Below are 13,777 nucleotides of genomic sequence, written 5' to 3'. Positions count from 1 at the left end.
CTGAATCCCCAGGGCTCACAGCTCCTCTCCTGCAGGTCTCTGAGGCAACATCACCTCCTCAGTGAGATCTTCCCTGACCAAGTTATTTAAAATAGCATCCCACACCTTTGCTGCTTAATTTTTATCCAGAGCACTGGTCACCATTTAACATATTATATGATTTGTTGATTTATTGTATTTATCTGTTCATGAGATTGGGGCTTTTTGTTTTGGTCACTTCTGTATCCCTAGTCTCTGAAGCAGCGCCTCACCCAAGATAGTTTAATAAACCCTAGGTGAATGAATGGACTTAAAAAAACCACAGTGAGAAATTTGAGTATTTTTATTGAAATCTGATTGACATACAACAAATTTTACTCTAAATGCAATGGGTAGTAAGGGAGGATTTTAAGCAGGGCTGGAATCTGATTCGGCTGTGCAAAGGGTCCCCCTGGCCACATGAGGGGAACAGATTATAGAAGGTGGATTGAGCACAGGGAGCCCAGTGAGGAGGCTACAATGGTCCAGGTAAGGGTGGACAGGACCAGGGGCTTGGAGGAAGAGAGAGCTGTGAGAAGTTTGGGGACAACAGAGCTGACAGGACTTTCTGTTATGAATTTCATTGGGGTTGGGGGAGGGCAGGAATAAGAAAGAGCAGAGTCAAGACTCCAGACAGCTCCAGGTTTTCTACTGGGGATGGAGACTAAAAGCCATGGCTCCTCCAGGTATGAGAGCTGCAAGGATCTTTTCCCACCTCCAATGGCAAGCAAAGGAAGGGAACAAGGCCTGGGCAGCAGCCCACTTTCCCAGGGGACGATGCCAGGACCTAGCCAAAGACTCAAGAGTGTTGGTGGTTTACAAAGCTGGGCTGGGCTGGGCTGGGCAGGGGCAGGCAGCCTCTTTCTGCCTGACTTGGCGAACAAGCCCATGGCTCTTGTGCTGGGCCTGGTCAGCAGGGAAAGGCCCTCAGGTTAAGGGCCATCTGCCCTACCCTGCCTGCTCCTGGTGACACTGAGAACCTCCCAGAACTAGGGCTGAAAGACAAAGCTGATGGTCCCAGGCAATGTTTAAATTAAGGGCTCCCTTTGTCAGCCAGCTTTGAGGCCACTTCCTGGCAGCCATCCAAGGAGAGTGCAGTAATAATAGCTACCATCTATTGAGGGTCAAGGGGCAACAGGGCAGGGGCTCAGAGGGGGCAGAAAGAGACCGGAAGGGACTGAGTTGAGGGGTATGCCATTGGGTTCACCATTTCTGCACCACTTCTTGGAATTCTCAAGACTGTAGTCAGAACTTATTAAGCACTATTGTCCTATTATTAGTGCTACTTAGGGGAAACAAAGGAGGGCTGTATCCTCCCAAGGTGGGAACAGGAAAAGATACTGGGATGTCCAGAGGTGACAGTGGGAGCAGCTGAAATAGCAGATGTGAGCTCATGATCAAGACAGGCTACAAGTTTGATCTCTTAGTGCCAAGGTGCTCTGAACTTCTCATGTGCATTAACTCGCGACTACTATTTCACCGGCTGTAAGACTGAGGCAGAGTTATCAAACCCAGAGACCGGTAGGCTGGGGTTTGAACTCAGGCGGTCTTTCTTCAGAGCCACGCTTCTTAGCTGCTCAAGGATTATGATCCTCCCAGAGCAAAAGCAAGCTGGCAAAGCCGTGGCTTCCAAAGGAGATACAGGTTATTTCCCCTTCCTTGCAGTGGACGTGGCCAGTTGTAGGGGTTATATCCTACAGAAGGGCACCTGCCAAGTGGGTGAGTGGGAATTGTGCGCACCCAGAGAAGATGCCCACACAATCAAATGGGTGGGTAGCAACATCCATCTTCTGTCCTGCTATACCTCCTGTCTGTGGCTGGCCCCCAAGTCCTGAGCTGCAGAAGTAACCTTTGTGCCCAGCGTTTGAACACGCCCTAGTTCCTGGCTCCTGTTCAGGTCTGGAACCCAGGGCAAAGGGTATCCTGCCTGGCCCTGGCTCCTCACATCCATGCCCCAGGGATGGGTGTGAGTGCCAGCGGATCAGAGAGTTGGCAGCTCCTGCACTGCCACTCTCCGTAGGCAAAGTCCAGTCATGGGAGAATGAAGAGCTGTTCCCCCAGGCGGCAGCAGCAGCAGGTCCACACTGAGGGCTGTGCATCTATCATGGCCTTTCATTTCCTCGATTTCCCCTCAAAGTCAGTCACTGTTGTCCCCACCTCTTTTCTGCACACAAGCACAAAGGGGGACACCTGTCCAAGGTTATTCTGACAGATGCCTGGAATATCTCATGTCTAAAATGGGAAAGATAACCAATCCAGTTAAGTACTGAGTGATGTGAGCTATACTTCCTGACCGGCACAGGCTGGGATTTGGAGATGGGGAAGCATGGCCTGGCTGAAAATCCAAATTACTTGACAAAGGAGCACCATTCTCCCCCTTTCTAAGGAAACAGGGCAGAGTCACTAGACCAAGGACACACAAAGGGTTGAGCAGCAGCCAGAATTCCCCCCTCAACTCTCTAGCCATAGCCCGGGGCCACTAGTGCCTGCATTTGTGAGGCCCAAGGGCAAAGGTGTGCCTGCCCTCACCAGGACCCCTGGGGGCCCACTCCTGCTCCGCTAGGTCTTCATGAGGAAAGAGCCTGAGCTAGATCCAGCAGCAGGGCTGGGCTCCTGACCCATTCACTCTCCCCTCCTTGCTGACTCACTGCAGCCCGCCCAGTCCTGGCGACCTGACAGATCAGGAAGGTGGGGGTGGAAGGTCAGTTGCAGGGGTGGGGCAGGTAAGGAAGTAGAAGGGAAGAAAAAAGATGGAAGCCCTGCCGCTAGGGGGCCCCAGCACAGGGCGACCAGAGGCCTGCTCCTGGGCTCCCTCTGGTGGGTGAAGGGCAGAGGTAGGAAGCCAATAAGGAGACACCAAGGCTAACGCAACAAATTTTTATTAAATGCCTGCAAAGTTACTGGGAGGAGGCCATGATACTGGACACACCTGTTGAGAAAAGAAGGTGGGACCAGGGTCAATGTGGGAAGAATGGGAGATGAGGAGCCAGTCACCAACCACAGCACCCACAATTCTTTAGAGTCAACAGATTACAACCCCCTCTGGGCCCTAATCACCATCACAAAGGCAGTTTGGGGCAATAGTTAAAAGCCGGGACTCAGGAGCTAGGAGGCCCAGGTTCAATCTCAGCTCTGCCAGGTACCAGGTACATCAGCTTCCCCATCTGTAGGAAGCATCTACCCTAACTAGGACAGTAGGATTAAGGATTAAATGACATGCATTAGAACAATGCCTGGTAGCAAGTGTTGCTTGCTACTATCATAGAAACATGTACTATTTGTAAGACACTCTGTGCTGGACTTGCATCTCCTCACCGAACCCTCTACTCCAGTTAAGCTCTCACACAGAACGGGCACCTCAGAGTGAGTGTCCACAGTCCCCAAGTGCCCCACTCAACCTGGCTCCTCAATTAGGTACCAAGTTAAGTGGTTGGCACTGAGAAGCCATGTTGTACCAATATGTATCTTTAATGGTACCCACCTCATAGGATGATATGAGGACCAAATGACTTAAGTGTAAGGAAACATGTTTGTGATAATTATTGGTGCTGTCTTCCTCACATTTTTAGATGAGAAAACTGTGGCACAAAGCAGTAAAGTCACTTGTCCAAGATCACACAGCCACAAAGTACAGAGCCAAGATTCCCACCCACTGACCTGACTCCACAGTCTGCACTCTCTGGCCTTCTGCTGTGTTTTAGCAGATGCCAGGGCTGAGGCCCCGGGAGCCCCAAGGATAAAGGAGAGAGAATGGGACAGAGCCCCTGGGACCAGTAAGTGTGTGGGGATACCCCACAAGGCCCCTCCTGCCCTGGGAAGTCTTACTGAGTGCTGCAGGGCAAGACACAGGGCCTGGAAGTTCCAGGGAAGGACAGCCAGTACCCCTGCCATTCCTTCCTGGGTAGAAGCCCCATGGCAAAAGAGGTCAGTAGAGTCCGGCAGATGCAGATTTCCTAGCCCTGAACCAGAACATATCTACCAGCCCCGGTTTCTGTGGAAGGGCACCCCCTGAACCCCACAGCCTGAGGCCTTGGGGGCACCACTCACTGTCAAAGTCGATCTTCTCCACAATGTTCTTGGGCTTAATGCTCTCTTCCTGGCTACAGATGAAGATTTGGCCTGACTCATCAGCGCTCCAGCCATACTTGCTCATCCACACCTTTAGCTGGCTGTCTGCAAGTGACACAGGTAGCACAGGGTCTTTGGTCACCCCAGGACTGCAGTACCAGGAGTCCTGGGAGCCAAAAGCCTGGGCACTTTCCTTGCCCAACTGCTTCAGAAGCCAAAAGCATCTTCTACTGGACAGCAGCAACAGCGCCTCTGGGCTTCTAAGGTTCATTCTCCAAAGGGCCACCAGGGGGAGCTTTTTTACCTTTCTTATCCTTACCGTCACAGGGATTTTGTCTTAGCTTCTTTTATTTTCTATTTATCTCTTTTCTCTCCCAGTGCAAATCAAATCTTGGTTTCTAATAGCAGCAGTGTATTTACTTATCTGCTTTCTCCCACAACCTACATGAAATGGTTTCAAAACCATGATGTCATCATCACCATTAACAATAAGTCTGTGGTATCAGGTTTGAGAATTTCTTTGCAGTTCTTTTTTGCCCTTCCAAAATATGCCACTAAGGATGTAGGGCCAGAGTGTACTGTTACTTGAAATAATCGTCTTCTGTATAACCATTATCAATTTAATACAGATTCATCTGCTTCTTTTTATATTCAATTCTAAGGGTTGTTTCATCCCCTTTTGATTTAATTTCACTTTTAAGTATGTCAAACAACTATCTGATGTAAAACAGTACAGTGCCTGACACAAAGTGTGCAATAAAAGTTAGCTCCCATTAAAAACAATAGCACAGCTGGGAGTGGTTCAGTGGTTCAGCAGCAGGAACCCCAGCGGTCACGATTCGATTCCAGGTCAGGGCACATGGCCAGGTTTCAGACTCCATCCCTAGGCAGAGGTGTGCAGGAGGCAGCCGACTGATGATGCTTCTCTCTTATCAAAGTTTCTCTCTCTCTATCCCTCTCCCTTCCTCTCTTGAAAAGTCAATAAAAACATAAAACACCAAAAAAAACCAAACAAAAAAAACACCCACATTACCACTAACAACAACAAAAAAACCCACAAAAAAACTACCCGATCAAATGGCAAAACTGTCTAAGGTACTCAGAGAAATCTCACCCCAACCCCCCCTTCTCTCCTCCCTGTTCTCACCCCCTCGCCTCTGCCCCATTTTCTTTATCTTTTATTTGCCTTCCTGTGTTTCTTTTTGCAAAAACGGGGAAATACACACTTTTTTCTTTCTTTTTAGAAGAATCTTTTGCCCTAGCTGGTTTGGCTCAGTGGTTAGAGCATCACCCCTTGGACTGACAGGTCCTGGGTTTGATTCCAGCAAAGGGCACGTATCTCGGTTGCAGGCTCGATCCCCAACCCAGTCAGTGTGCGTGTGGGAGGCAACCAATCAGTGTGTCTCTCTCACATTGATGTTTCTCTCTCCCTCTCTCTGAAAAGCAATGGAAAAAATATCCTCAGGAGAGGAAAAAGACGGCTCTTTTAAAATAGAAATCTGATCACGTCCCTCCCTGTTCAGAACCCTCAGTGGCTCCATCTCACTCACCGTAAAGGTCAAAGTCCTTAGGAGGATCTGCTGTATCCAGAGATCTACCTCCCACCACCACTTCTCTGCCCTCGACTTCCCCCACACCCACCCACACACACTCTGCTCCAGCCACTGAGGGAATGTGACCGGGCACTCCTGCCTGAGGATCCTCACATTTGCTCTGTCCTCAGGCTGCCCATCTCTTTCCAGTGAGGCAAATGTTCAAATGCTGGCCCCGCCCTGCTCTACAAGCTGTCTTGAATGAGTTGTCACTGGCCACATACATCTTAATTTATGTTATGCTATCTCCATGAGAATAAATCTGAGCCATTCTGTTTTATTCACTGTCATGTTCCCAGGACCTAGAACAGTGTCTGGTACAAAGTAGGCATTCAATAATTTATACAGAATAAATGAATGAATGTCACAGATCTCCCCCAAGGAAGGGGATGTCTTATACGGATACCTTATTTCCTCCCTAAGCTGGGCCTTCAATAACCATTGGGTGAGGAAGGGATGGGTCCATTGGAGAAACTGGCTATGGCCCACTGCCCCAGACTACCCCGAACCTCCTAGACTGGCACTAGGAACCGAGAAAGCACCTTACCTGTCAGGTCCCCAAGCATCTCAGCTAGCAGCCAGCGATCGATGTGCTGATAAGTGATACCCACAACGTGGCAGATAACTGCAGAGGTCAGGGACAAAGATGGTAAAGAATGATGCCCCCTCCCAGGACCCTGCTGCCACTCCCTACCCCCTTTTCCCCATGCCAGGGAGCTCAGTCTCAAAAAGGAACTTACATTTCCGGACAGAATCTTCAAAACCAGTTATACCTTCCAAAAGGTCCATGTTTTCATCCAGGGCTTGCTGTGAGAAGAATAACAGTGTTAATAATATCAAGAATGCTAATATTAATAATATTAACAATTGAAGCTAACACTTGCGCATTCACCCCACATGCCAGCCATCCTTCTGTGTGCAACCCTATGATGTAACATTACTGTTTTTATGCCCATTTTAGAGATAAAGAAATCAAGGTTCAGTACAGTTAAGTGATTTGCCCCAAATTAGACCTGGGGTTTAAACCTGGCAGACAGAACCCAGTCCCAAGAGAGGCAGCAGATACAGATGAGCAAAATGCACTCAACTACCTCACCTTGCTCCTGTCTCTCAGAGAAAAGGCCTACCACGTCCTATGAAGCCCCACAGGATCTGTGCCCTTGACTCCTTCCACTCATCCCCTCACTCTAGCCACAGGGGCCTCCTCACTGCTCCTGTCACACCAGGTGCTCGCCCACCTCAGGGCCTTTTGCACTGGCTTTTAAAAAAATTTAATTTATTGATTTTTAGAGAGAGTGGGAAAGGGAGAGAGAAACATCAATTTGTTGTTCCACTTAACATATACATTCACTGGTTGATTCTTGTATGTGTCCTGACCAGGTATCGAAACTGCAAACTTGGCCACGTAGTTCTAACCGAGTTACCTGGCCAGGGCTGCGATGGCTGTTTTTGTGTCTGGAACTTCCCTCCCCCATGGCTAGCACCCTCACCTCCTTCAGGTTTCTGCTCAAATGGCATCTTCCCAGCAAGGGCTCCCTCCAGCATTGAGGGAAATGAGGAAGCCACAAGGGCAATGAGTAACAGCCAGCGAGGTAGGAGGAAAGTCAGGTGAGTGGTTGTCTTGGAAGCCATGTGATGAAAGGATTTGAGGAAGCAGTGGGTGACTGTCCATCAGAGGGGCCAACAGGACAGGTACGAAGGGCCTGAGAACTACCTACTGGATCTAGCAATAGGGAAGTCACTATTGCCCTCAACAAGAGCAGGTTCATGGAGTGTTTGTGTTGGGGACAGGGTCAGAGGGTTGGTCACAAAAGCCTGGAGTGGGTTCAAGTGAACAGGGACAGCAGGGGACTGACCACAGGTAACCTGTCCCAGGAGCAGGGTGACCAACAGTCCCCACCTGCCTGAAACTGAGGTCTTTCCTGGAAAGACCCAGGCAAACTGGGCAGCCAGTCCCCTAGCTAAGAGTGTGGCTGTAAAGGGGCACAGAGAAAGGGGGTAGGAGGCAGGGCTGTTGGGAGTGTGGAGGTCAGGGAGAGCTTTCTTTTTTATGCTAGAATAAATTCCAGGGTAGACATGTTCTGTGGCGACACAAATAATCCAGGAAGACCACATTTGGTGTTGTAAGACAGTGGGGAGAACTGCTGTTGTGATGCCACGAGTGAGTGCAAGGGAAAGGGGACAGTGCACTAGGGGAGGGGTGGCCTGGGACAGGAGGAGGGACACCGCACGTTCTAAAACTGCAGAGTACTCGGTCAGCTGCTATGATGTCAGGGCCAGGCCAGCAACGTGTGAGAGTTCTGTTTAGGCTGCTTCTATTTTCCCGCAAAGCAAGCAGCCAGATCATAAGCCGAGGTGAGAAGGGCAGAAGCTGGGGGGGTGGGGGAGGTCTGAAGAGCTGTCCAGGAGAGTGGGGAGGAAATAAACTGGGGAGGGAAGCAAGTGCCTAGGCCAGGAGGGGCAGAGAACTGTGGACCTGGGTTGTCTTGTGGTCCGGATGGCCTTTTCTCCAGCCTCGCTCATCATTTCAGATACAAGTGTGTGCGTGTGCATGCGTGGGGGGGGGGGGGGGACGGAGGCACAGGATTTATGCTAAAAGAGGAAGCAGAACAGAGGATTACAGTGCAGGTCAGCCCAAGAATGTCGGTTGGAGACCTCACAGCAAGGAGCTGGAAAGCTGGGAGGAAGTGGTCTGAGGGTGGAAATGTTTAACATTCACGGCCAGAGGAGGGGGCAATTGCTGCTGAAGACAAGTCTAGGGCAGTGGCTCCCACTTGGGAGGCTGTAGAAGTGGAGGATCAGGTTCCGGTTAGAGCAAGAAAGGGCTCGCCTGCAGGCGATGGAGGACTTCTACTGGAAGGATGCATGTGTCAGCCTGAGCCCTGTGGGCACAGGGGACAACCTGGGAGTCCTGGCTGTGTGAGGATGATGATTCTATGAGATTCTGCTTGCAAAGCCCTGAGCACAGGGCCCATGAGCACACAGGCAGCCAACCCACAGGCATGGTCATTACTTTTAGCAGTCAGCTCTGTGTGGCCCAGTCACCCATCTCGCCCCTGGACTCAAGGGAAGTTACCCAGAAGGCCTGGAAGTGGCACGTCTCCAGTAGGTCTCCAAGGTACAAAATCTGTCGGATGGGCTGTTCTTCTTGCTGGAGGAGGAAACGTTAAGGGAAAATGGTCCAGAAGCCTAAAGAAGCTGCTGCTGAGTCCTGGGCCAGCCCTCTCTCCTTTCCTCCCTCCTTCTGGTCACTGCAGCATGGATGGTAATGGCAAAGGTGAGAGACAATCTCATGATCCAATGGGACAATTACATCCATGATGGGCTGTCCAGAGATTGAGCCAACTCGTATAGAACGTTGACAAAACACAATGTGATATGAAAAAAAGCCAGATGTACAACAATGTGTATAAGAGCCAACCATTCGGGTGGGGGACACATGTGTATATAAGCACACATAGCTCTACTTATCCAGCTACAGGATATCTGGGGAAAGGTCCCCAAGAGCAGCAACTGTTGCCTCCTGGGAGGTGAGTGGGATAGCTATGGGACAGGGGAAAGAAGCCTTGTTTTTCACCCCCTGTATACTTTTATACTTTTAATAATATATTGTATGCCTATTTTTTTCAAAACCACCAAAGCAGAACCCTGGGGAAGGTAGACAATCTCTCAAAAGGCAGGGACTCCCATGGACACACCTGGCAGAACAGGATCAGTGAGTAAGCGGCCATTTCTCAGCTTAGTCACTAATGGGCAGGAAGGTGTGACAGCCCTGGGACAGTGAGTGCTACGAGCACAGGGCCCAGCACGTATGGAGACTCTGCCAAGTTTCTCAAATAATTAATGGAAAGGTAGAGGCTCTCCTGGCCAAGTGTTAGACCAGCCACAAAAAATCAAATGGAGTGTGGGGGAATCCAGTTCATTGATTTTTCACACAACATTTTTTCATTGAAGGCCAGCACTGTGTTAGGCAATGAGGATACATAAAATGGAGTTCAGCCGGCAATCCAGCTTCATGGCTTCTGCCTGGTGCCCAGCCCCCAGCCACCCTGCCTCTGGCCTGGTGGTCTTTACTCAGCTAGAATCCTCATGAAGATCTTTCTAAAGCATAAATCTACTCCCATCACTCTGCAGCCTTAAAGCCTTCTATGGCTCCCTCGTGCCCTTTTGAGTCTGACTGAATTCTACTTTGAAAACTGGCAAGGTTATGCTGAGCTTCTTCTATGGCCTTTAGAAGTGCATGAGCGCCTGGCTGGTGTGGCTCAGCAGTTGAGCACTGACCTAGGATCCAGGAGATTGTGGTTTGATTCCAGGTCAGGGGACATGCCTGGGTTTCGGGCTTGACCCTCAGCAGGGGGCATGCAGGAGGCAGCCGATCAATGACTGTCTCATCATTGATGTTCTCTCTCTCTCTCTCTTTCTCTCCCTCTCCCTTCCTCTCTCTGAAATTAATACATATTTAAAAATAAATAAAAATAAATAAAAGAGCCTGAGTTCTTCTTTTCTTCCAGGCCTCCCTACATAGTTTCCTCTACCTGGATCACCTTCCCTACCACTTCACCTAACTCTCATCTTTCAGATGGTCCCTCCTCCAGGAAGCTCTCCCTAACATCCAAACAGGGTCATGTGTCTCCTCTGGCCCCTCTAACCCCAAGCCCTAACTACCCCAGAGTGTTACTAACAGAGGACCTGTCTCCCCCACTGGACTATGAGCTGTGTGAGGGCAGAGGACAGGCCTTTCTTAACCACCACAGGGCCCCAGCCCTACCAAGCACCGGGCTAAGCCCAAAGTAGGCACTCAAGTGTTTGTGGCTAAACTCACAGACCACTTCCCTGTGAAATAATCTCTTTCCCGACTCCTCCCCCACACACCTGGGCCCAAAAGCTGGAAGGATACATGGGCCTGGTCAATCATGCACTTGCACAGTGTGAAGTCGGTGTGGGGCAGGTTGGTGAGGGCCTTTAGCAGGATCTGAGCAGTGACAGTGGTCTGAAAGAAGGCTGGGTTGAACTGGTACCTGAGAAGAGAACAAGAGACACAGGAACAGGTGGCATCTTCAGGTCCCGGAAGCCTCACCAGGTGTGAGGAAGGCTACACACTGCTTTGACCCAGAGCCTGGGAGCTGGACATGCCTGGGCTCCAATCCCAACCACAGCATTCTCTGGTTGTGTGACTTCCCTGACCCTACTTTCCTGCTTTGTAGACATGGACTATTAATCCTCACAACCACCCAGTATGATAGATACTGTTAAGCGATTCACATATAAATGAGTACATAGTAGCAGTCTGGAATAGTGGGTAAGGGCTCTGGAGCCAGACTGCCTGGGTTTAAACTTCCCTGCTGAGTGGCTGTGGACTACTCATTTAAAATTCTGTGCGTCAGTTTCCTCCCTTGCAAAATGGGGCAATTACAACTATATCTACCTCACAAGGGCAATACAGCATCTAAATGAGTTAACATACACAAAGCTTATAGAACAAAAACTACCACATGGCAAGTACTCCCCAAGAAACGATTATCACCAATAACCTCAACAACCCCACAAATACAAGCATTGTTATCTCCACTTTCCAGATATCAAAATAGAGGCTATGCAATCTGTAAAAATTACACAGCTGTTAGTGTGCCAATAAAGTACTGAAGGGGAGGAACCCAAACGTCTGTCAACAGGAAAATGGGTAAGTACGACGAAGTTACACAGTGGGACACTATACAGCAATGACAACAGCAAACTGCAGCCACACAGAAAATGGCTGGACCTCATAAACCCAGTGCTGAGTGGAAGTAGCCAGATGCAGAAGAGCTCGTGCTGCAGGACTATATTTATATGAAGTTCAAAGCATTCAAAGCAGCCAATCCTGAGTTAGGTGATCAGGAGGTGTTAACTCACAGAGTCAGGCCATGAGAACCTAAGAGCAGTTACCAAGGTGGGGGGCAGGACTGGCTGGCACAAAACATGTGAAACATATGGGGCAAAGGGTCTGAGTTGCTAGCAACACTCAACTTTGCAATATGGATGGTGATCATATGGGTACATTTATAATTAGTCGTTAAACTATATGTAATCCCTCAGTATCCACGGGGGATTGGTTCCAGGATCCCTGTGCATACCAAAATCCACAGACGCCCAAGTTCCTTACATAAAATGCTGCAGTATTTATATATAACCTGTGCACATCTTCTTGTACACTTTAAATAATCTTGATTACTTACAATACCCAACAAAACTAAATACTATGTAAACAGTAGTTGTACTGTATTATTTCAGGAATAACAAGAAAAAGTCTGTAGGTGTTTAATACAGATGTAACCATAGTAGGCCTAACTACACAGTGCACATCAGCACCATCACATTTTTAGGGGAATGTTGTCAATCTTTCCACTGATGTGGAACCTGTGGATATGGAGGGCCGACTGTATTTATTTTGTGTACTAGTCCGTATGTGTGTTTTGTAATTAATTTTTTAAAAACCATCCATCTTCCTGCTCTAACTTCCTTAGCTTCCTAGTCTTATACACCAAAAGATGCTGCAGGCTATCTTCAGCTCCTGCACCACCCAGTGTTGGGGGTGGTACCCTGCTGGCCACTGGCATGGGGCTGGGGTTGGAGGCAGACACTCACAGCTTCAGGACAGCCAGGTTGGCTTCCAGATCATAGGCATTCTCCTTGGCCTGTGTCTCCACATAGCGCTCCAGTGTGGCCAGGTTCTCAGGATTGTACCTAGAGAAGAATCAAGATTGATGAGCAGAGAGGAGACAGAAGCTGAGGCGAGGGACTTTGAGGATGGGGGTGGGGTGGGCACAGAAACATGCTCCTCCCTCCTTTTCTTCCCTTTAAATTTGGCACTCAGCTCTGTAAACTCTAATAATAAAACTTAGTCCATATCCCAGACCTGAGCCTAAGCTCTAAATCCCATCAGAGCCTTGGGTCTAAGGCCTAGGATGCCTCCCCAACCTCTCAGACAATCAGCCATTGCAGTCTGTATATCTGGGCTCTGGGACATCTTTAACATCCCCCGCTTCCTTCCCTTTTCGGCCCCCATTCTCTCCTCCTTAGCTCCCCCCATTCCAGTTCTGACCAATTTGTTTGTGCTTCCCCCATCACATCTCTGATGCACTCAGGTATCACTGTCTACTGTTGGTTTTGTCTGGCCTCTGAACTGGAAACTCCACGAAAGCATGGCCCGAGGCTGTCTTGGTCACCTCTGATCCCCAACATTGGCCAGTACTGACAGATTTTAGTGAACATGTGTTGAATGAATGATATAAGAAAAGAAGGTAGAGACGAAGAGGCTCTGAGAGGATGAGGAACAGAGAGAGAGAGGAAAATTTAGGGGCTGAGAGAGGCCTTAAGACAAGTCTATCTCCTGCCTCTAGGCGCTTGCAATGCTGTTTTCCTTTAACATCTCCAGAAGACTGGAAAATCCCACCCTAGGGCAAGCCCAGGATCCTCACCACCCCTTGCCGTCCCCAGAAAGCCTCTCCTCCACCCCACTTGGCCCGAAGCTGTCCCTCCGACCGGGTTCAGACCTGTCGATACCCTTGAGCAACTTGCCCACGTTAGCTCTCATCTGCTCAAACATCGCCATGACGGCTATCGCTTCCCTCACGGGGGATGGAGCCGAAGAACCCGCCTGTGCGGCGTCCTAGAGGACCGGAAGAGGAAGAGATGGCGGAAACGGAAATACGTCGCTGTTTTCGCTCCAGTCCCGGGGGCGCTGAAGAGGACGGCTCTCGCGGAGGCTGCCACGCTTTCCGGCTGCCACGTGACTTCTCAGCGAGCGCAGTTGGCGCGTGCGCATACGCTCCACCCGAACTGGGCCAACAGCGTGAGAAAAAGCTTAGTCTAGCCCAGTGCGCTGGCGCGCCGTCTTCAGGCGAGGAGGCGGGGCTAAGCTGTTCCCGGGCGTCGCGCTCTAGTCCCCAGGACGTGCGCGCGAACTCGAGGGCAGGAGGCGAATTTCTGACGGCGCGCGCGCGCGGCGCGTTGCTCGCTGCGTTGAACTCACAAAACTGTTGGAAAACACCTAGTACTCTTCCCTTTGCCCCATGGTCCAAGCTCCGAGGGCCACTTTCACCGAGGCCTGGGCCCCTGAG

The 13,777-nt window shown here is 49.9% G+C and overlaps 1 protein-coding gene across 2 annotated transcripts; it reads right to left on the bottom strand.

Moving 5' to 3' along the window:
* Positions 1 to 990: 990 nt before the first annotated feature.
* On the bottom strand, positions 991 to 13,362 carry EIF3K (eukaryotic translation initiation factor 3 subunit K). 2 transcript variants are annotated; one of them, XM_087826686.1, is made up of 8 exons: positions 13,211 to 13,362; positions 12,303 to 12,401; positions 10,576 to 10,696; positions 8,755 to 8,829; positions 6,419 to 6,485; positions 6,226 to 6,303; positions 4,066 to 4,191; positions 991 to 2,182 (listed from the first exon to the last, which is right to left on the bottom strand). In XM_087826686.1, exons 1-8 carry the CDS (start codon positions 13,267 to 13,269, stop codon positions 2,160 to 2,162), a joined length of 648 nt encoding a protein of 215 aa, XP_087682812.1. In that variant the 5' UTR covers positions 13,270 to 13,362; the 3' UTR covers positions 991 to 2,159. The 2 variants fall into 2 exon arrangements, with proteins under 2 accessions (XP_087682812.1, XP_016061980.1); XM_016206494.2 differs by lacking the exon at positions 991 to 2,182 and adding an exon at positions 2,882 to 2,947.
* Between the last annotated feature and the right edge of the window lie 415 nt (positions 13,363 to 13,777).

The sequence above is a fragment of the Miniopterus natalensis genome, chromosome 18 (genome assembly GCF_054644295.1).
Source record: "Miniopterus natalensis isolate mMinNat1 chromosome 18, mMinNat1.hap1, whole genome shotgun sequence".
In the NCBI taxonomy this organism is placed as follows: Eukaryota; Metazoa; Chordata; class Mammalia; order Chiroptera; family Miniopteridae; genus Miniopterus; species Miniopterus natalensis.
This window is presented reverse-complemented; position numbering and strand designations above follow the sequence as displayed.

What these genes read in the sequence shown, in the direction of transcription:
- EIF3K (XM_016206494.2), bottom strand. Translation starts at nt 13,269, where the DNA reads ATGGCGATGTTTGAGCAGATGAGAGCTAACGTGGGCAAGTTGCTCAAG. An exon ending in GCATGATTGACCAGGCCCAT is followed by an intron (nt 8,830 to 10,575) that starts GTATCCTTCCAG and finishes TTCCTCCTCCAG; the next exon opens with CAAGAAGAACAGCCCATCCG. An exon ending in GATGCTTGGGGACCTGACAG is followed by an intron (nt 4,192 to 6,225) that starts GTAAGGTGCTTT and finishes TGTCACTTGCAG; the next exon opens with ACAGCCAGCTAAAGGTGTGG.